This window comes from Dysidea avara, chromosome 11 (assembly GCF_963678975.1).
Source record: "Dysidea avara chromosome 11, odDysAvar1.4, whole genome shotgun sequence".
Taxonomy (NCBI): Eukaryota; Metazoa; Porifera; class Demospongiae; order Dictyoceratida; family Dysideidae; genus Dysidea; species Dysidea avara.
Genome location: NC_089282.1, coordinates 19830542 through 19853987, shown reverse-complemented (window position 1 = coordinate 19853987; position 23446 = coordinate 19830542). Strand labels below are relative to the sequence as shown.

Genomic DNA, 23446 nt, shown 5'->3' with positions numbered 1-23446 from the left:
ATAACTCTATTAGCATGATAGATGATCAGGATAACTGTGGAAAATATTGGGTATAATTATGTTAATGGATACAACTGTGTATCTCAACTATATAATAGTAAATTTTCAATGACACATATAGGCCTGAGTCAAATATGCTCAAAATTTTGCCCAAAATGCTTTCAGGAATTTCCCAAAATTGTCACCAGTATCATGCTCTTCAGTGTTCCAATTATGCCTGCATTATGCTCCTAGGTTAACAACAATTCTTGGAACATTTTAATCATTGAATGGTCTATTAGAGTATTTCACTACAAAGTGACTGTTCTATTAGAGAGTATTGATCTAAGGAGCTATGCACAATACATACATTTGAGTGCTCTATGGCAGTTTCAACTGACTGTTCTATTAGAGAGTATCAATTTATTTTCATGGAATTAACTCTATAGTTTGAAACATGCTAGCATTATGCTGGCATAGCACTCCAGCCTATTATGCTTTTTATTATGCTGGCATAATTGATGCAGGGTTAGACACATTTAAGCCATCAATGATTGCTGATGTACTAATAACATGGGGAACATCAGATATCTGTTCAATATACCCCATGTTGTTAATAGTCCTATCTTTATAATGGGTAAGCATTATGTTTGTTTATGTCTGATTTCTTTTAGATGTGCTGGTACTCAACTTAGTAGGTTAAAATTCAAGTTTATCTAAAAATTGAATGATGTATATGCGACAGTGCTGGCTGGTAGCGATATGACATATAGGAGGCCAATTTGGAATTAACTACCCCACACCATAAAGGATTGCCCTGGAGGATTAGATATCAGTGGTATGTCATTCCCTTGGTGTACTAACAAGACATATAAGCCAACTACATCCTACACTCCACCATGTTCTGAATGTTGCAATACAAGTATAGTTTGTATACAGCTAATTTATGATGATCTCCAGCTAATAAAAGTTAGATACGGTAGCACAAAACACATACATATATCATTGACAAGCATAAAAATATATGTGGTTAAATTACAAGCACAAGATTAAATAGTTCGACAAGGTTTAAATTAAAAAATCTCTGCACTCATTAATATTATTTTGTTGTTAGTTAAATAAGCTGGGTTTACTTGATGTAACCACAATCCTTGTCAATTTACTCTAGTGATTCCTTCTTGTTTTGTGTTTTTATGTTAGCAATCTTTATCATTTATTTTAATTTTTTAATGTGTGCATGTGTGTGTGTGTGTAGCTTAATGCATTACATACCTTTGAAAGTCAAGTGAGAATAATGTGCAGGTATTACTATCTCATGTCAATTGTCATGTTCAAAATCACAGTTGTACATACCTCGCATATTGATTAGTTTATTTTACATGATACAAATGATATGCAGGTAAAACAAAGGAAGCTAGTTCACCACCAAACAGTGCATTGATGCAGACTAGTGTACCATTCCTCCATGAATCAAATGGTATCAATGCAAATACAATTCCACCAAATGTTGTCATAAGAAAACCAAGGTATAGAATTCAACCAAACGTATTCATACATCCCTTAGACAATCCACAATATTGCGTATGTCGCTCCCCCATCAGAATGGATATTGTAAACACCACCGCAAGGCCACAGCAAATCACCTACCACGTACGGATTTATAGAGCTCAAGAAACATGAACATAGAAAGCAGACCCAACAATATGGTTAAAGGATAACAGTTAGTGACAATAGGATATATATCTAACTGTTTGTCACATATATAGATAATTATATCCATGCAAAAATATCAAAGCTGTAAAAATGGGTGCAGTCTTTAAAGGCCTGAATAAAAAAGTTTTGGTGAGCAAGAAATTTAAAAGGCTGAAATAATGCTAATGCCAATCGAGTTTAATTATGCCAGCATCTAGTAATATTGATTGGCATAACATCATTGCAGCAATTCTTGACTGCCACTGTTGATTTTACATCTTTTCTCACCAAGGCTTTTAAAAAGTCACACCCTTTTTACAGATTAATAGCTTTGCACAGATTATATTTACCAAGCTGGCCTTGTAGGTTTGCTTTTACCCACATTCCTTCTATTGTATTGCATGTTGTATTGACTATTTGCTAATATTTTTTGCAATACTCCATTATAGCTAGAGTGGACAATACTCTAACATTTCTAAGTATACTTCTACTACAACACACATAAGAAAGCTAGACTTTCCATTGGCATATTTTTGAAATAGTAAACTTTCCACTATTAAACTAGAATAGTCTTACAATAGGTATTCTATTATCCAGACACTTTATTCAGAATCTCGATTGTCTGAACAGTACGGTATTTAGGCCTAATGTATTTCGCGGACTGGACTCACGCACTCAGCTGGAAACAGTTTTTAAACAATAATTCAGACATTATCCATCTCTTGCAACACTGAAGACACCACTATCGAGCTACAACTGTTAATACTACTCTTCCTTACAAGTCAACAAACTAGTGCATGCACTAATTAATTAGAATACACTTACGATGTACGAGTACTAGCAGTGATAAAACGTGATAGAGGCCGTTGTTGTAGCTTAGATGTTTTTCCTTTGTTGCTCCAGTACTTAGGACTAGTGTTAGGGCTGTAGTGATGAGCCAGTTTATTTGCATAGCCCCATCACCTCGCCGGGCGGTGCCATCTACAGCTACCCTGCTAAGAATTGTAGCACTAGTACCAAAACAATAAAGGAAAACACCTATGCTACAACAATAGCCTCTATCACGCTTTATCACTGCCAGTACTCGTGTATCGTAAGTGTATTCTAATTAATTAGTGCATGCGCTAGTTTGTAGACTTGTAAGGAAGAGCAGTGTCAGCAGTTGTAGCTCGATAGTGGGGACTCCAGTGTTGCAAGAGATGGAGTATTGTTTAAAAACTGTTTACAGCTCAGTGCGCGAGTCCAGTCCGTGAGTCCAGTCCGCGAAATACATCAGGCCTTGTATTTTATACTTTCTCCAACTTTTCAAACACACCTTCTGTAGCTAAAGTCTTTGAGCAGGCTGTAGGACCAGGTGTCCTACAGACCTTCAGCACTTGTGCTGTAAAGCATTAATAAATACATAAGGTAGAAGTTAAATGAGCTGACAAAAGTGGTTCCGGCAATGGTGAAGGGTTTGCCTGTTCCAAACTCTAAATACCTTTTCAATGCCTTTGTGCATCTTTTTGCTTCTCGGTGACTGTTGTGTTCAGATGACCTTAGATCAAATCTTTAACAAATAGACAATTGACAGTAACAAAATAAAATAAGTCTGTTCAACTAAAAGTTGGTTCAGCCAGCTGCTCTTCTTCAAAAGCTATATTCTTCTGCTATTCTATAACAGGGAGACTGGGAGACACCATATTAACAAAGCTATGAACTGCAACCAACCTTACTAAGCTCAAGAGAGTCTTCTGGTTAAATTTACTTCCTTTATAGTTCTCCTTTTTGTGACCTCTTGTTTACACTGTTTGTTGTTTTTCAATGGCTTCTACATCTGGTCACCTGATCATGATTTTATTTCACAACATAAGATTTTTCTAGACCTTTTCTTTTCTACAATGACTGTTTCATTGAAGAATTTTAGCCCTGTGATTTTTGTAACTTTGTAGCTGTCACTGCAATTTCCTTGATCCATACTACGTACGTATGTTAATGATTGTACCAGACTTTGGTGAGTTTGTCTTACTTAATATATGCCAAGTTTCAAGGGAGTCAAGTCACATGTTTGTGTTTGTAATGCTTTTAGTAAAGTGCGTGAAAAGGCAAAGATAATCTAGGTCCCACAAAATAAGAAAAAAATAGCATATCTATAAATAAGCCAAATTGTTGAGGTTCATACGTAGCTGTTTAACAAATGCATAAGAAGATTTGGTAGATTGGATCTGAAGGTGGAGGGCATTTGCAGTATAAAGATCTCTTCATTTGGGATAGGGAACATGGAGCCAGCGTGAAAATTACATTTTCTACAATACACCCTCGATATGACACACAAGCATTCTTGGCCACATGACACACTACCGTATGCCTTGATTCTAATTTCTGTGCAATAGGGCATGCATCTTTTAGCAAATCTAATCATAAATATAATGTGCCTAACAGTGCATGCAGCATATTACAAGTTTCTATATAGTTACCAAGTATATGCAGGCAAATGAATAGACCCTGGCAGTGATGGCAGATGATCATGAAATTAAATGCAGACAAGACAGCTATACAACTACACACCATACAGCATACTGTTTACTTCATAGGCAAGTTATTATTGTAACAAAGAAAGGCCCAGAGTATGGTTCCCTGAGAAACAGTTACTCGATGTATGCACAATAATGGAAAACTAAACACTATCTCAACAAACCAAACCTAATAATTATGTGGCACTTTGTCGCAAGTGTAGAAAATATCATGGATTAATAATCACTTCGCATGAAACTTTAAATCAATAATTTTACAGCATACCATCAAGTATTAATTTACATGCAGTATATACATGCAATATGTAAGAAAAATGTTATGCAGACAAAACAAAGGTAATTTAAACATAGCACATTGTCACAGTCAAGTTTACCACCACACCATACAGCAAGCAATACTGTCATATTTAAACCTGCATAAAGACACGAAAAACCAGAAACCAAACCCATAAATGCAACTAAAATCTCTGGACAGTTTGTGACATCAGATTTATGATGTTGTGTACTACAGCATTTCTTGTCAAGGAGATTAGGCAAAATCACCAGTATTGCAAAGCCGATGTTAACAATTCCATGTGTAGGAGCAAAAGCTGTGATATTGTAAACACCAGGGTAGTCAAATAGAAATCCTGTGCAAGATCATGATATATATAATTCATCAACAACTAGAAATTTAATAATTACCTGCTGCGATCAAATATACGTTCACCAGAAACCATGATGACACAATGAAACACCACACTGCAGTAATTAAAAAAAGAAGCACAATAGTCAGTTTGTGTTTAGGATGTGCAAACTAACTCAATGCAACTGGCCTGCTAAAATAGGGCATGTGGCTGGGAAAACAAAATTTGCCTCCATTTTCATATTTTAATGATTCATAACTTTTCATGTCATTACACTACATCCACGCAAATTTTAAGAACTGTTACATTTGGTTGGTTTTATAATAGAATGTAGATATTCTATTCCAATACTGAGATATAACCTGTTATGTGAAGTGATGTAGTTTGTACTCAGATGCCCTATTGTTGCAAGCCTAGTCTCATATGTAGTTTGTAGTATGGTGCGTGGGCAGATCAAAGGCTGCCGCCAGTGATACAAATCAGTTGTAAACCAGTTTACAAATAGCCGTAACCAAGTTTACAAATATTTGTAACCCAGTTTACATATAGTTGTAACCAGTTTACAAAATAATGGTTGTAACATGGCTAATTACCTCTTTTTAGCCACACAGTCCATCAAAAGAAATCATACACCATACCACCACAGGAAGTCACAATTTATACCAGGTTCAATATGAAATTGGCCAATACATCAAGCTAATGAATCGCTTTGGAATGAATATCCCACATAGCTTCAGTTATGCACTTATTCGTGTAGATGAATGGGAAGCAGTAACCGCTGGCTGAACCGTTATATTCCACTCGCTCATTCACCAATAAAATTAAGCTAACAAGGACTATTGCTAATATCAGCCAGCAATGAGTATCACATCGGCTATATTGCTAAACCATTCAGTAATGAATATCATGTGAGTTACACATGTACTCGTGCAGCAGTACAATGGCTGGACTAATTGGCCATGAATTAGTTGTTTGGAAACGTGCTACCAATGAACAAACTAGCTAACAAACCATCAAGACAGTAATTAGTGAGCAATTAGTGAGTAAAATAGTTCCCTGGTTTCTTCCATGTTACAAATGGGTACCTTTGATCCGCACATGCCCCATACCACAAATCAGTTATTTGGTTTTTTAAACACTGTGCCCTACAAATCAGATACAAATCTGCAGCCCTCGGGTGTTATCAGATACAAACCTCATGGGCGTGTTACAATTATAACTTGTGCAATTCATTTAAATAGACACAAATATAATTATCATACAGTATGGCATGGCCCATGAAAACATCACCCAAAAACCAGCCTCACTTTTCCCAGACAATGATGAGGCAGGCAAAAATAAGCCCAAACAAGCCTTCAGATTGACCTGAAATGCTTTCAACAAGTTGCTACAGAATTTAAAAAAAAATTATTCAATGGAATTTTCTACTGACTGACTGACTGACTGATGCAATCAGACAAGATAACAGCTAAGGCTACAAGCTTGATTTTTTCACTGTTCGACGTCGCTTTGGCTCAAGGGATGCCTTTTGGCATACCGCAGTGTATACAATGCATTCTTCATGGACTTACCAGTGTCCTCCTTTGTGTCCCATTCATCTTTGCTGACAGCAAAAAGTGTTGATTTGGCAGTAATCGAGAACTGTTCAAAAAGCACTTCAGAATCTGCAATCAAAGTAGCCACCATGAAAAATACAGATGATTTTCGGTACGAAGGGAAGCTATCACGTGCTATCGTACTGCTGTGTCACGGGCTGACAACAGCTGTAATGCATACTTCACTTTTCAGACGATAATTGATATAACTGAGGTGTGCGATGCCATTTCTTTCTTTTGATGCAGTATGCGTGGGTTCACCAGTCATAATATAATTATTATTTACAAAATGTTAACAAACAAGTACACAAAAAATTGAAAATTTTCAACTAGAGTAGGGACCATAGTACATCGATAAAAAGTACTGAAACAAGTTGGAGTAGTGCATGATATTAAATTACAGTAAAACAATAAGAAGTGTTATATCCCTACTGTGCTCAAGATACCATAACGGAAATGCATTTCCATTATGGAATCTTGAGTACAGTAGGGATATAATACTTCTTATTCTTTTACCATGATTTAGTGAACTAGCAGGATCACAGACAATTGGACAGCTATGATACTACATTAAAATGTGCGAGCATGCATATAGAATGGTTACTCAATTTGTGTACTGCTTGCATGCATGTAGTAAAGATAGCCATGATATCAATCACTTGGTTTACCCTGTACAAAGAACTTCACATGTAACATAACCCTGTTGAATGTAGAAAATCCTGACTCAGTGGTAAACTTGATCCTCCAGCAACATGTACATGTAGTCTTCGCATTTGCGCCAAAAGAGCCACTAAGGGATCGGAGTAATCAAGTATAAGGTGATAATATGCAAAAGATTGAATGGGATAGTTTATGGGTTAACCCCTCTCAATCATTCTTTTTTTTTGACTACACTGCATGTATTCCACCATATTGTAGCTACAAAAAAGGGTGCAGCTTTCAAAAGCCTGGGTGAAAAAGTTGTGAAATCAAAAGTGGCAGCCAAGAAATAGCTGCAAAGATATTATTGAACACAGCTATTATTAAAATTGATTGGCATAAATTAGCATCCATTCATTGGCCATCACCTTTGATTTCACAACCTTATGATGGCTAGGCTGTACCAATTCTTCAACGTTCGACTTTGCATGGATTTCACTTTATTTTGTATTTTATATATCCTAAAGTTGACAGCTGGCATTACTGGTTTACCTTTTAATGGCTCTTATCTACAGATACAATGATGATTATGGAAGAGAGCTAGAAGTACAATTGAATAGTTTATTTGACTTTTTGTTAATATTTTTGTGCTCCAATAGCATGCACTTTTTTGAGAACTCTAATAACAACACTTATAGAATGTTCTAGAATAATCTATTGGTAGATCTATGATAGTATAAAGTTTTATTGAGCAGAATTAAACTAGAATTTTTGTAAAGTCAAATTAAGTGAGCTGAACAACTGACAGCAGTGGTTTAGTGGTGAAGGGTTTGGGAGTTATTATACTGCTATACAGTGGCCAGCACTTAATAAGTTAGGTGTGGAAGTCCCCAGACAATATTTTTGTGTATTGTTACCTCTTGGTGATTGTATTAGAGTATTTCAACCTCCAAATTTTGGTTTTCTCCTTGCAACTCTGTAGCTGCCACTATAATTTCTTTAAAGGTTTGAGCTATGATGGTATTATGTAGACCAATTTCCCATATAATTATGCAGTTTACCAGTAGGAGTAACATAATTGGTCCTTTATAATGCAACTATATAATCATCCGTAACTCTGTGAATGTTGATTGGATTTGCACCAAACTTAGCATGTAACTTGCCTTAATACGTCCTTGATGTGTGTCAAATTTCAATGTAATTGAGTTATGTTTTTGCATTTTAAACATATTTTCAGTTATTGAGTGTGCAAAAAAGGAGAAAATCTAAGCCCCAGAACAAAAAAGAAATTAAGCCTAACTTGGAGAGCTTGCATTTCACAAATTCATACAGTGATTTGCTTAAATTTGGTGTGCAGGGTGCTGAAGGTAAAACGCAAATTGCAAAATGGTGTGCTTTCAATTAAGAAAGGATCAGCTATCTGCAGCTTTCTTATTTCCTGTCAGTGGTGCTGCATCTGTTTCAGGGAGGATGCTCATTGTAATCCTGTTTCCTAGCTTGGCTCTCTACAGTGCTTTGCAACGGTGTATGACCCACAGTTTTGTATGCCAGCTTTCACTGCACTATACTGTGTTTCAGAAATTGATCATGACTGTCAGCATTCATAACTCCTCTAATAGCACATCAAAACATACCTTACTTTGGCCCCTTTTCTGTTACGCCTTTTTAGCTATAAGTCACTAAGTCTAAGTCCTTGAAATTAGGTTAGGTAATCCTAAGGCTGCAGCACATGTTGCTGTCAGACCTTCAGTGTTGGTCACTGTAAAGCACTAATAACAATAACAATACGACATTTTATGAATTTAGAGGGATAATTTTTTATGGAAAATTTTATGGAATACAATAGTTTATAGGTGAAGTATCAAAGAAATACTGTAAAGCACATAATGCATGTATACTGTGTAATGTCACACAAGAAACTGTATGGAGCAAAACATTTGCAATACCGATCTATACGTACCTGTCATACGATAATTACACTTTTTCTTTGTCCTGGACATAGCAGGTCCTCCATTTTCAATCAACGATTCATCATCAGTTGATTTTTCCAAACATCCTTTACTCTAGCCTATAGGAAGCACATCAAACAAGCATATAGCAAGTATTCCTATTATGACCACACTACATTATACTCTATAGTAAATCCAACCATAGATATCAACAGAGCCAAGGAAATGGGATAAGCAACTGAACAGTGTCCCAGTATGCTAATTTACAGAAAATGACTGAAGCACTCCATGTGTTATTAAAATCCATGTGGTCAGAATGGTAGCTAGTCCGTGGTTTAACCATCCCCAAGTTGAATTTCAACAATCTTAAAGCAATGTGTAGCTAGTTGTTATCAGTATTTATTGTCTCTGGCTTCTGTTGTTTAATTGTCTTGGGTGGTTTTATACTATCATTTTGAGTATCAATGGACTTTAGTCCCCCTGTTGTGAAGTGAAAAGTCCAGTAATAACACACCACTAAAAGTCTTTGCACTATGAATCAAAATTTTGCACTGCAGTATTGATAGATCTGTCTTGCATGCCAGCATTAGTGTAGAGGCCAATTAGGAGAAGCATCTTGGAGAACTGAGAAATTCAATGTTCATGAAGATGCAGGATACAGAACGCAACCTGCATTAAAACTTTTAGTTGATTTAGTATCGTAAATATGGATTAGTTATTGATTACTTTGATATCAAGACACACGGTAGTGCATCTTGTGGCCAAGAAAGTCGGCGCACCACACCATGAGTATATATTGACAGGAAGAAAGTAATAGCTTTTTCACGTGTAATTAAAATTCCATTAGGGCTTGCACCAGAGATTTCCTAAAGGCTGAAAGTATGTAGAGCTGAAAGGAGTCAGAAACTCAATAATAGAATTCTGTTGAACTTAGCCAGTATAGAGGACTTAATCACCAGAGTACTCGCAATCTACACAAGTGTCCAAGGAACTACACAGCTTGGGAGCTGAACTGTTTCTCACGCATTCAACATCTAATTAAACACAGCATATTACTTCCCATACATTATAAATAATAATTATCTTATCAGTGGGACTGGAGACCAGTGAGGATGGATTGATTTACCATCTAACTGGTGAAATCAATACTATGTATATTATCTAATCCAAAACAGCCAAGCTGTAAAAAGTGTGCGGCCCTCAAAAAGGCTATGGTGAAAAAAGATGTGAAATCCAAGGTGGCGGCCAAGAAATGGCTGTGATGGTAGGTTAATGGTAAAAATTTTAATAACGACAATTCAGGTGAATTACTGTGCCACTTGGTCTTGGCACAAAATTCACCTGAATTGTCGTTATTAAATTTTTTACCATTAATCTACCATCACAGCCATTTCTTGGCCGTCACCTTGGATTTCACATCTTTTTCCACCATAGCCTTTTTGAGGGCCGCACACTTTTTTTACAGCTTGGCTGTTTTGGATTAGATTTCACTTCTTTTTGTATTTGTATACCCCAAAGCCGGCCTATGGCCAGCTTTGGGGCTTTTTAAACCTATTTTTTTTCTTTTCTACAGGAAGAAGAAAAGATGAAGCAGATGAATACTTTAAATATTTCTGATTTTATCAATAAATGTACAAATTATATATATATATATATATATATATATATATATAATACATATATTTATTACAGAACTCTACATGGTGGTTTCTTTGTAACTGAACACTCTACAATGTGACTTCTTCTAGCTGCTCTCTCTACAGGGTGGATTGTTTGTAGCTGAACGATCTACAAGGTAACTTCTTCTAGCTAATCTCTCTACAGGGTGATTTGTTTGTAGCTGAACTATCTACAAGGTAACTTTTTCTAGCTGATCTTTCTACAGGGTGATTTGTTTGCAGCTGAACTCTCTATGAGGTAACTTCTTTTAGCTGATCTCTCTACAGGATCACTGTTTCTAGCTGATCTCTCCAAGGGCAGATTTAGGGGGGTGCTTGGGGTGCTGAAGCACCCCCCTCCAAAATTTTACAATGAGCAAGCTAGGAAGCTTTTAGAAGCTGTACTACAGGTGCATCTGCATTTTATACACATGTATGGGTAATGAAAAGATGGAAAGAGCAAGGGGAATAGCTAATCTTGTCCAAGAATTACTAAAAGGGGTTCAAAATTATACGTTTGGAGTACGTCTTACCTTAAAAGTTGCTAAATCCAAAATACTCTAATAGAACAGTCTAATAGAACATCCAACATTAAAACTATAATTTTCAAGAAGTTACCAGAGTGTAAGCTGAAATTAAACCTACTCTTCTAGACCTGTGCACTGCTACCCTCATCATTATACCAAACATCCTGCCATATACCAATCACTTCAGGTAAAAGATTTATACTTTTAATTGTATAAAACATCATTAATTGAAAATCTATTCTGAAAATAACCTTTTCAGTCAAATAGTTTAAGTTTTTTAGGCTCTGCTACATACTTGATTCTTGGGTTGAAATGCTTCTCTTGCAAGTAAAACAGTAGTCTTATATAATAGTGAATTTCTTAGCTTTTATAAAGTTCACAAGGCTGCAACATCTGAGAACTGTTCATTTTTGTTTCCCTTGCTTGATCAAATCTCGTGCTATATTTGTATAAATCTAGCAGCTTTGGAATTTGCACTATCAAATCCCTTGAAGCTCAACTTTAAGCTTAAATGATACTGTAGTATTTATGTTGTCATGATCATTGTGTGCTAAAAAGGGGTTAGTTGTGGCCAAAAACTAGTTGTATTTGTAGACTAGTTGTAAAACAATTATAATGATGGATGGGTCCATCATTTTAAGTTAGATTGAAATAGCAACCTTCACTTCAGAACAGTGGCTACCAGTGGCGTAGCCAAGGGGGGGCAAGGGGAGGCATTTGCCCCCCCGTCACTAAGTGATGTTTTTTAAAACTTCCGTCACAAGCTTTCCAGTAACTGACACGCATCCCAAATTACTGTTTGTGCACTACTACGCGAGTGCACACAACATTCAACTCGTTTGTGAATGGTGATGATAATACGATGATTTCTTGCGCGTTACAAGCAATTCATAAAACGATGCGCTAAAAATAAGGTATGCCCGAATCCCAAGGGGTTCCCCAGTATAGACGCTAGGCCTTCACCGAACGAAAATGTTAGACACAATTCTATATTTAGCCTATACTACCCACGTGATAGTGCATTTTTCGAATCTAAAGACAGATGACCCGCTCAAAGTGACTTCGCAAGAGTCGCAACTCAGAAGTGACAAGTGATATGCAATGATGCTACAAACCTACGAGGTGATAAAGTGTTAAATGAACCAACTTTATTTTCCCGAGTTAATCACACTGGATCTTCTTACAGCGCAGTGGCATGCCAGTTTAATTTTTTTCACTTCAGTGTCAGCCAGTCAGATGATCCGTCACAAGCTTACAAATTCTGCTAACAGGAAAGGTATAGAGTTGGGATTTGCCGGCTGAAGTGAGTGAGCTCGTCATACTATGCCAGTGTGCTAGGACTGCAGCACAGACTGTGGCTGACGTAAGTAACTGTGACACATTGTATTTGTACTAAAATATTCACAAAATAGTTCTACTGGATTGTGGGCGAATTTGTTGGAGTACAGTTGTGGCACGTGCGATGATGCTCGACGAAAATATTTCCAATGATAATTGATAACTGATAGCAACCAGTAATGAATAGTTATGTAGCTAGTTACATAAGCTGTGATAATACAACACTGTATGTTGGCTAGCCCATCATTGGGTCATTAGCCTTTTGTGTAATTATGAACAATGTCGAGTATTTTGTGGGGGATGCCCCCCACCACCGTCTGGCTAGCTACGCCCCTGATTCTTGATAATATTACTGAAAGTTGAGCTGAGCTCTATCTATAGTCATCTTCACTGCAAAATTCAGAAATTTCTGTTATTTGGTTTAGCTACTACAAACAGCTCTCTGGTAATTGTTATGCATGATAATTAGTTGATCAGTCTAGCACAATTCATTATTTTACCCTGACTCAGTATTAAAAATCATGCTCATTAGATTTGGTATTTAAAAGCACAGAATGGGCCTCCAAGCTTGGTACAATGTGATTCCTCCCTTGCTCAACCTACGTAAACTAGGTTGACTTTGTACAGATCTTATTGAATTCATTTTATGGTAGGGGTGAGAGTGTATAGGAAGTGGTTTGAGGGAGAACTCTGCCACATTTGGGATTTTTTTTTGTGGTGGAATTACAGCCATACTAATACAGCTATTAATCGATTGTACACGAAAAAAAGTACCTCTCTCCTGCCCTTGTCATACTGTATTTCTGCTGATGTAGCTTTTTGGCCAGCCAGATGGCTTCCTGTAAATGGAAGAACTCCCGGCAAAGTATAGAGGTTTCGAAATATACTTGGACAGCGGAATGGAGTACCAATTTTACTACCACTCATAGTCACGATATTCACGAATATGCACTGCAGACACTGAACAGAAACTCCAGAACACTCGACGGTCGACTTCAGCCCGTAGCTAGCTACAATCCTTCCAGTCTGCTCAAGCTGACGGTTCTTTCAATGGGGTTGACATATACTGCAACTCAAGTGGTAGCAGCAAGTTATCAACTTTGCATCAACCTCTCAGTCGTATCGATAAATCTTTAAAGAGGCGCTAAGACAAAAATTGCGCTGGCGCCTTAGTGTCTAAACATCTTTTAATTAATTAGTTATTATTACTGTGCAGGCCTCACAAGGAACATAATATATGCACAAAGTGATTACATTACAAAAATTAGTTAAATTAAGAGAGCATGCAGTCCTGTTATCCTTTGCTTAAATTGGCTGAGATCAGAAATATTTACATCATCATTTGATAGAGAGTTCCATAGCTTAATTGATACTACTTGGAAAAAGAGAATTTGAGTAAGCAACTAAGCATTAATTCTTGCTGGTAACTGTAAGAGTCTCTTTGGGCGTCCACGTGTAGAGTGGTTACAAGGGCGAGGTGGGAGTAAGGAGTCAGCGTCAATATCTACTAGATGGTGAAGATTATTTTATATTGCATCAGCAATCTATGTTCTTTTCGTCTGTCAGCAAGAGGGCTCCAACCAAGCATGTCAGATACACTATCATAAGGTGAGTAGTTGTTGAATACAAATCTGGCAGACCTCCTTTGCACAGATTCCAGAGCTTGAATGTTTTTCTGCGTATACGGTGACCAAATGATCAATGCATAGTCAAGGATTGATCTTACCATACTGTGGTAACAGATAGCTTTGACATTTACAGGACATGATTTTAGGTTTTGCTGGAGAAAACGTTTGACATTGTTAGCCTTTGTTATGATCTGTCTTGTATGTTCATTTCATGTTAGGTGTTGGTCTATAGTAACCCCTAAGTATTTAGCATGCATGAGGCACTTCTTTGATCCTGTTAAGTGCTATTCCACTAGGGACCTGTGAGAAGGCTAGGCCTGTAAATACAGGGAGTCATAAACATGTATCTGAAACTGTAAAAAATGCAGAAAAAAAATCCCAGACTCAGTGGTGACTTGATCCCCCACAACATGCAATCTAGGCTTTTCATAGCTACAAGAAACTCTGGGGTTTTATTAGATTTATAAAAGCTAAACTTATTACACTGTAGCTACTAACTTACATATTTGTTTTGTATGCCTCTGGCAGGGAAGAGTGGCTGGCTGACTGTTTAGAGGTCATAAATAATCTGGCAATTTTCTGGATGCCAATTTTCTGCATATGCTGCCAAACTATTTGGTGCTCTTGCTGCAAACTTAGCTAGCTATGTTGTTATCTGAGCTAAGCATAATTTTACAAGGTGGTTCCAAAACCCCATACAGGAATAGTCAGACCACTTTTTCTTCTTTTGTATTGGGTCGGGTACAAAAGAAGAAAAAGTGGTCTGGCTACGTGGGAAATTTCCTTGTCTCTGCTGAATAGAGTCTGTACAATATTGTCATATTAACATTTGGCAGTGCTTGTGTTTATATATAAGGCAGCCGATTTGAACAGTAGACTCTAGCGATTGCTATTTGAATGTGATTTTTTTTGAAATGCATGTACGTTGCATGTAATTGTGTCCATCTGGGCTTCCTATATTAAAATTCATTTATCAATGCAGCCAGTTAGTGTATTGCCTTGACAACAAATTATATCAATGCTCAATGTAGGTGTAAAAGTGACTATTAGTTACGTTATTTTTAATCAATTTAGCTAGTCATAAGACAAGGTCATGTAGCTACAGAAGGATAAACTTATAGGAGTACAACCTGAATAAACAAGTTAACAGACAAAACAGCACATAACATTATACACATGTAGAATTAATAGAACAGGACATGACAAAAAAAAACAGATTAACAGTAAGTCCTTGCTGGATATGAGGGGAACTGTAGTGTCATGTGATTTAAGTACACCACATGGAGATTCCATGGCCGGTGGTTTATAAAGTAATAATTATATGCATAAAGCAGGTCAGTATAATACAAAATGCATACATAGCCTCAGTTAGCTACTCGGAACTAGGAGTGATTACTCAAACTATCTCGATTCTATTACAAATGACATCCTAAAGATGCAAGTTAAATCATATCGCAACCTCATTCCAGTTCTGAAAAATGGTTCAAATCTTATTCAGACTCTAAAAATTTAGTTTGTTTAATAACTCAGTTTTTACAAAAGAATTAAGACACCTCAAATTCATGTGATCTGCAGTCTCACATATCTGTTGGTTGGCTGGCAGTTATTTAATTGACTTACTTTATAGATAGTTCAAGCCATCACTTGATTGCCATAGTCACCTTAACCAAGAGTTCATAATATATATATATATTTAGGACTCTTGCCTAAACTGGCCTGCATGTCTCATATACCTGCCATCAGTACTTGTCTCTGCTAACAGTGCATGATATCTTACATGGGTGTATTGCTCTGAAATTTAGTAATTATTTCTTATTGATTTCTAGATGCACAAGGTCTCATTCTCTCTCCATTCACTGAAAATCATCTACAATCACCACAGTTATAGTGTATTTTCACTGCATAGAATGAGGTTCATGAATCTATTTTATGCATATTATACATGCTCATTTTAAACACCAGCTGTATCCTTTTTGACCACCTGCACGACTTTTGTATTGAAGCTTTTGTGTTTGTGCCGTCTTCCCGAAAGTGTTTGAGGAAACGTTAGGGATTTTTGATCCATCATTGTTTTTTGATATTATACCATTGTATAATAGCTCAATTAATTATTCTAAATCTACTGATGTGTGTCCCACATAAAATATTTATAGCTAATTGTGAAAATGTGTCATGTAACATAGCATACACATGTATTTTGCACACAAAACAGTCTGCATCATAAAATGTTAAGTCAATATGCTAATCCTTGTACAATTTACCCAATTTTGAACACCAGTTTGATATTCTACATTTAAAACAATTGCAGCAGATTATCATAAATGATAAGTAGTGGAAACAAAGGTATGTAGTAGCACCGATGAACAATGCATTCAGCGGCGGAGGAAGTAGTTGATATGAGGGGGGGCTCCGCTGGGCTGACCCAGACTTATTTCTATAGTTTGGTAAGGTGAGACCAAAAAAAAAAAAAAAAAAAAAAAAAGGTCACAACCAACTGACAAGAGTTTTCCACCTCACCAGCTACCATTTCTAGCTGATAAACTACATAAAAATCCTTACATAGCTCGCTACACACTAAGTACTTTATTAGAGTGACTGCTCTATTAGAGTATCTCGATCTTTTCAAGAAAGATAATTTCGGTGTGATATCATTCTGAGGGGGGGCTTAGCCCCCCCTCAGCAGACCGAAGGGGGGCTTTAGCCCCCTAGCCCCCCCCTTTCCGCCGCCTATGAATGCATTGTTGCACTGTGAATGATCATCATCCCAGCCAAGTAGTGATCCCCATATCCACACACTTCCCAATACCATCCAGGCAATTGAAAACACCAAAGCAAGATCAAAGAAAACACTGATGTAAGGTAATTTAGACTCATAAAACTCATAGAACCACTTGTCAAGAACAGTGGTTACTCCAAACAACACGACAAAGCCTAGGTTGAGGATTCCTTGTACTACAGCATAAGTGTTGATATTGTCCTCAGTTGGGCAGTCAAGCAGTAGTCCTGCACAATGACATGAACATATGTAAAACCATAGTGAATATATTTACTAGTGTTGTTTTAGTACAGCAAATTCATTTTAGTTTAGTTCTAGTTCTTGTACCCATAGTCCACTACAGTTTTATTTAGTTTTAGTTCTAGTACCCCAATTCCACCATAGTTTTAGTTAGTATTAGTTCTGGTACCCCATATTTCTGTAATTTTAGTTAGTATTTAGTTTCATTTTAGTTAGTGTTAGTTTTAGTGTTAGATATCTTCACCTATACTAACCTTGGTAGCACCCCCTAGACTTCCAGAAACTTTAGATTTGGTGTTTTGATAGATTTTTCAATTTTATTTCCCATTTTATATCAATGAGGAAAACTGTACCGAGAATCCAATTCTTCAATTATAATACACGGAATTTGCTGTTATCTACTAAATTCAGTGGTAAATTGTTAGCACCTATAAAGATTGTAAGATGAAATGTATAATAGCCTTATGTTTATTGTTATTAGGGTTGTACAATTTAAATCCTAAACTACGTATTGGCAAGGAGGACTGTTTCAGTTATTAGGGTTGTACAATTTAGATCCTAAACTACGTATTGGCAAGGAGGACTGTTTCAAATGGCTAGAAGAACCTCTCCCTTTGTCTTTTCAATTTCAGCTGTTTCAAAATATTTATAAGTGTCAGTATGGCATGTCTTCAAATGCTTCTTCAAGTTTATAGAATATTGTCCTTTAAATTCTTTATATACCACAAATCAAACCATCAGTACTTTTCACAGTACACACACTTTTGTCCTTGATCTTATCATGCCTGAAGTGGTTCCACACTCCACTTGACTTAGGCCTTCCACCTGGTTCAGCACAACTTCCACTTGCCATTGTGCACAAATGAACAAAAGCTCTATAATATCTTAAATAACCTAAATCGGCAGAATTAATGCTGAATAACAATGTTTTATAGTAGCATTTGCAGGCATCACCATCTTCAAAGAAAAGTGTTAAGTGGTTTATATAGTGCACAATACCTTTTTATGTAGGATTGCTTGAGAAACCTTTCAGTTAGTTCTAGTTCTTGAGCTAAAAGTTTTAATGGTTTTGGTTTAGTTCTAGTTTTTGAATCAAAAATTGAAAGAATTTTAGTTTAGTTTTAGTTTTAGAACTAAAATAGATCATAATTTTAGTTTAGTTCTAGTGTACTAGAACTAGAATTAAATTGCTGTACTAAAACTAGATTTAGTTCTAGTTCCTTAGAACTAAAACAACACTAATATTTACCTGTCACAATCAAGTATACACTTGCAAGGATCCATGACAAAACGAACAGTCTACAACACCAAACTATATAATAGACATTTGTTATAAACAAAGATGAAACCACATGAAAAATATTAGTCGATTAACAATAGATACAGACCATGATCCTTTACTCGCTCATGCAGCATAATACTATTGCAGGTATATAGAGCAGAGTAACTTGTACAGTTAATATGTTTTCCTGTGTTAATTCAGATGACAATCCCAATTTTCTGAGGATGGTATTTTTTGTCATGATATATAAACTATTCAATTAAGCTTACCCTACAGATAGTGCTTATAGGTTATAATAAAGTACTGTCAAAATTAGATACATATAGTTTTCACAACTGAAGGTGTTAATAAACTTTTCTATTCAGTAGCTACAGGGCATACATGTTTCAAAACATCTGTATAAATTTCATAACACATGCAGATATATTTTAATGCCCGTCATGTGGATGACAAGTCTGATACATAATACCCTGTCAGTAGTCTGATACATAGTTGGGCACTGAAATGTCTAGCTATGGGAAAATGTTATTATCAAGTTTTGTTTTGATAGCAAACCCACATCCTTTACAACATTCAAGACCCCAAAATTTGCTGTCAGCTATGTCATGTCAAAAAAAGTTATAGAATAATCATTTTGTGACTGTATAATTATATGTACCTGTAAAATATTCACAGAGTATTTCACACTTGCTCTTTCTGTGTGGAATACTTCTTCCAATTGGTGAATAACCATCTGCTCTAGCTGGTCTATTCTCAATGCGTTCTTCTACTTCCTGCCAATTGTATGTACACTGCTATGCATTCATAAGTATACATATACAGCATGCATGCAACTGATATTTCTATTAGAATTCGCTGATAGGTATAATATAGAGATGTACTGTTGTCTGTACAGAATTAATGTAAAGACAATGTTAACATGGATAATTATGATATACATGTGATTCAATTAAATCCCTGGAAAATGTAGATATCTGAAAAGTAGACTCTAAACCATGTGCAGAGTTATTACATAATCACATCTTCTTTGAAAAAAACAACAATCAGCTGCTCAGAAAAATAACATTGCAAGTAGATAGTTACAGGTACTGTAATATTACCTTTGTTTAAAAGTAATGAGATTAGTTTTTGACATTTTTTGAAATTCAAATTGCTGCTTTGTAAGAATAGACTGCTTAGTGAAATCTCTATTAAATTTAAATGATTTCTTTAAACTAGTTAAAGAGCTATATAATATACCCCAAAGTTGAAATTCACAAGGTTAGGCCTAGCCCTGAAATTTTTCATCCATTTCTATAGCAATGTTGGTGCTAACTTTGAAGTTTTTCTTCAATTCAATTAAGTTTTTATAGTCCAAGAAACACTTATTACAAGATTTTATAATGAGTTTTACCTTTGTTTACAGCAACAATACTTCAAATATCACTTGAAATTGCTCCTTTCTACATTAGGCGTCTCTAAAAATAATGATTATTGTATTTATCTTCTAAAGCTACTGTTAAAGGTTTCATTTCTAAAGGCCTAAATGATAAGATTTCATAGTGAAACATTGCTGGGGATCTACCATTAAGAGTGGAACTTCCTATAGCCTGGCACCGCCCGCCCCTTCGCAAAAAAGTAAGAGTCTGGTGAAATACAGATACTAAATCATTTCTACTGCCAAGATTCCACAGTAGCCAATTAATGCATGCCAGTGATGTTCACACAGAAATCGCCTTGGCAATGCAATGCTTTCATTCGAATTGAGGGGCAATCATCTGATGTAACAAGCAGTACGTGCACTGTCTAATTGAATTCCTTTTGAAATGATTTGGTATTTGTATTTCACCAGAACTGTACTTATTTGAAGGGGTGGGTGGTGCCAGACTAGTCTGGATCCTTGCCTGTAGTGAACAGTGTTGGTCACAGCAAATGTTCAGAAACGCAAATAGCTAAGTTAACTTTGTTTCTGATGATATTGGACAGCTCACTCAGCACTGAAACATCTACAACATGTGTCCATGGGCGTACATGCAGTACACAATACCATATTGCATAATGTTGTAAAAACGTGTAGCTGCACCTGTGGATGGAAGCCCTCGAGGAAGCCTTGCTATCAATGAAGAACCTTCACTGGTACAGAAGGATAAACTACTCCAGCTTGTTTCAGTACTCTTTATCAATGTGCTATGGTCCCTACTCTTGTTGAAAATTCCAATTTTTTTTTGTGTGTGTGTAGCTACTTATTGCCAATTATGTGAACCTAGCACAAACAACTGGGACCAGAGAAATTGCTACACTAAAACTAATCATGGTAATGCACCTTAAACCACAAATCACCCTGAAGAAAGACTTAGTGATCAACCTGGTGCCTGCATGTGTTACAAAATGAAATCGAACAAAGCTAGCTAGCGGCTATGATTCAGTGCTGATTTTAAGTTGTGAGCCAATACATGTACAGTTGATTTGAGCTCGGATTTGAGGAATCATTATGAATGTACGTACTAGTTCTGCTAGTAAATGTATATAAGCTATAGCTACAGTACTAGGTACTGAGCTCTAGCTTCACATCATCACCATGCCACATCAGTCATGACATTTAATAGTTATACCATGGCCACAAGGGATTTGCCTGATATATATGCCCAAGCCCAAGGGCCGCAGGCCCGAGGGCGAGGGCATATATATCAGGAAAATCCCGAGTGGCCATGGTATAAGTAATATATACCACTCTGGCATGCTCACCTAATAGGTGAAGGAAGACAAACCTGCATTCACCACATTACTTTTATACAGAGGTTTGCAAAAATCGATTGTGGGTTTAAATTGTGGGCACAAAAAAGAAATGATTGTGGGTTTCACTGGTTGTAGTGATACCATTTTAAGCCAAATAATCACTTTGTGGATGAATAAAGTTACCTAAGGTGCTAAAACAAACACTTAGACATATAGGTTGTGAATGTTTGAGGCATCTTTTCGTGCAGTTGAAATGTACTCTGTAGAAAAACAATCCACATTGCAAAAATGATTATTTAGTGATGCTTAGTAACTGAACTATGCAATGCTGACTCACTCATTTCTTTTTACTTCACAACAATGCCCCTGACTAAATCAACATGTTTAATTCAAACCCACAATGCAAAACTTTAAGCAGCTCTAATTCAAACCCACAATGCAAAGCTTTAAGCATCTCTATATAAATAATCAAAGGGAACTGATGCTTTGTAGCTGCCTCAGCATCAAAGGCAGTTGTGGTCAGGGCTATATCATGATATTGCCCTAACCACAGGGCAATATCTAGATATTGCCCTGTGGTCAGGGAAATATGTGATATATAACCCTGTGATTTCCTTTGATCTGAGGTGTCAAAGTGGTATATTATCAATTATCATACCTCCTCGTCGTGTGACTTCACACTAAACGATACTACCCTTTGTGCGATCCATAAACCTCCCTCAAATGGCACTATTATAATGTCTCGTATCTCAAAGTTAAACTCGAATGTGCTGCTACGCCGACTTCTTCGAACGCTGCTCATACTGGGCGCCACTCGGTCGCGGCCACAAATAGTAGCTAGCTAAGTGCCACAACAGTTGTGAACTTCGACCTCAACTTTCACTTTCTTTGGTGGGGTTTTTCCAGGAATCATATTATTCATTTCCTGGGAGGAGCACTTGAATAGAATCGGGTATTCCTGGCGCCCTGCTGGACCTCGATCCCATCCTGCCTGGTAATCGCACATGACGTCCACGTGACCAATGCATGCGTGTAGCACAGTGATGGTCCCTCTCTTGTTTTTACTTTATAATGACCTCCCAAGTATGACTATTACACCTCCAGCATTGTTGTTTGCAGACGATGTTAAAATATTATATTATTGTCCAATTGTTAATCAACAAAGTTCTACACAACTGCAACAAGATTTTTTATTGCTAGCTATTAAAGGAATGATCTAGGAAGTATCTACTTGTACAGGGCTCACAGGTTTATGCCTTTTTTCAGAAAACATATTTGCCACTATAGTTAGCTAGTGGGCTTAAGTTTCCCTAAGGACCAGCTGCGAATGAATGAAGAACACTTGTGTGCTCATGTAAAGGAACTATGATTTCAAGACGAATATAGGTCTATAATGTGGACATGCTCTATTATTGAAGAAAATATTCCAAGCCAGTGCACCAGTACTTGTTGCTTTTTTTTTGAGAAAAACAGCACTGTTTATAATTTTTCTTAGTTATCAGCTTTTCCTTGACAATCAAGTAGCTTAAATAAATTATATCCAAGGGCTAACTCGTAATGCTCAACCATCAGTGATGGGACAGTTACTTTTTACGAGTATAAGCTAGTTACATATTTATGCTTGCAACTGAATTATTTAGTTACAGTTACATATCACCCATAAAATATAGGAACTGTAATAATATTACATCTTATATTACTTTGTGTCCACAGCCTTAAGCTGTCACGTGTGAAACTACCACCTTATCACGTGACATGATTGCGTTGTTGGACAATGTGCAAATCTTGGTTATAAGTAAGAAGTTGATGAATAAGCATAGATAATCTAAGGATTAAGTTTCATTTAGTAGGCTTCGTTACTTCGTTGTGGCTAGGCGTTACTCAGTGGATCACTGACGAGATTAGTAACTTCGTTACTTATAGTTTTTTTTTAATCAAAAGAAAAAATAGTAATAAAAATATTACGCCGTTAAAATTTTATAAATTTTTTTTGGTTGACAACGATATCATAAATAAACACTTAAACAGTGGGCAGAGAGGCAAACTCTGCCCAGTCCTGGGATGATGGTATTGTTGCCATTACAGAAGCAGCATTGCCACGTTAAACATCAATGGCAACCTTCTGAATCAAAAATTGGGTGGCCCTATTATCACCAGACTGTTCCATCACCCGGGAACCTATCACCTCACTAATGAGCGTGCACATGATCCCCAAGCACCCAGGGTCTCAACACATAAAGGGGAGAAGTGAAATGATGGAATCAGAGAAGAATACTTTCTGCACTTAGC

The 23446-nt window shown here is 36.6% G+C and overlaps 1 protein-coding gene and 1 long non-coding RNA gene across 3 annotated transcripts; both read right to left on the bottom strand.

Annotated features, from left to right (window-relative positions):
- Positions 1–4419: 4419 nt before the first annotated feature.
- On the bottom strand, positions 4420–13665 carry LOC136239403 (uncharacterized). Its single transcript, XR_010693446.1, has 4 exons — positions 13291–13665; positions 9005–9112; positions 4869–4925; positions 4420–4813 (listed from the first exon to the last, which is right to left on the bottom strand). It is a non-coding gene; the product is annotated as an uncharacterized lncRNA (long non-coding RNA).
- A 2604-nt stretch (positions 13666–16269) lies between these two features.
- On the bottom strand, positions 16270–22043 carry LOC136238632 (uncharacterized). 2 transcript variants are annotated; one of them, XM_066029195.1, is made up of 5 exons: positions 21816–22043; positions 19101–19215; positions 18410–18472; positions 16885–17147; positions 16270–16517 (listed from the first exon to the last, which is right to left on the bottom strand). In XM_066029195.1, exons 1-5 carry the CDS (start codon positions 21957–21959, stop codon positions 16386–16388), a joined length of 717 nt encoding a protein of 238 aa, XP_065885267.1. In that variant the 5' UTR covers positions 21960–22043; the 3' UTR covers positions 16270–16385. The 2 variants fall into 2 exon arrangements, with proteins under 2 accessions (XP_065885267.1, XP_065885268.1); XM_066029196.1 differs by lacking the exon at positions 18410–18472.
- Positions 22044–23446: the final 1403 nt, after the last annotated feature.

Coding starts and splice junctions, on each gene's coding strand:
- LOC136238632 (XM_066029195.1), bottom strand. CDS start 21,959: ATGAGCAGCGTTCGAAGAAGTCGGCGTAGCAGCACATTCGAGTTTAAC. Junction 19,216..21,815: donor TGAAGTCACACGACGAGGAG/GTATGATAATTG, acceptor TACAATTGGCAG/GAAGTAGAAGAACGCATTGA. Junction 17,148..18,409: donor TGTATACTTGATTGTGACAG/GTAAATATTAGT, acceptor GTCATTGTGCAG/GACTACTGCTTGACTGCCCA.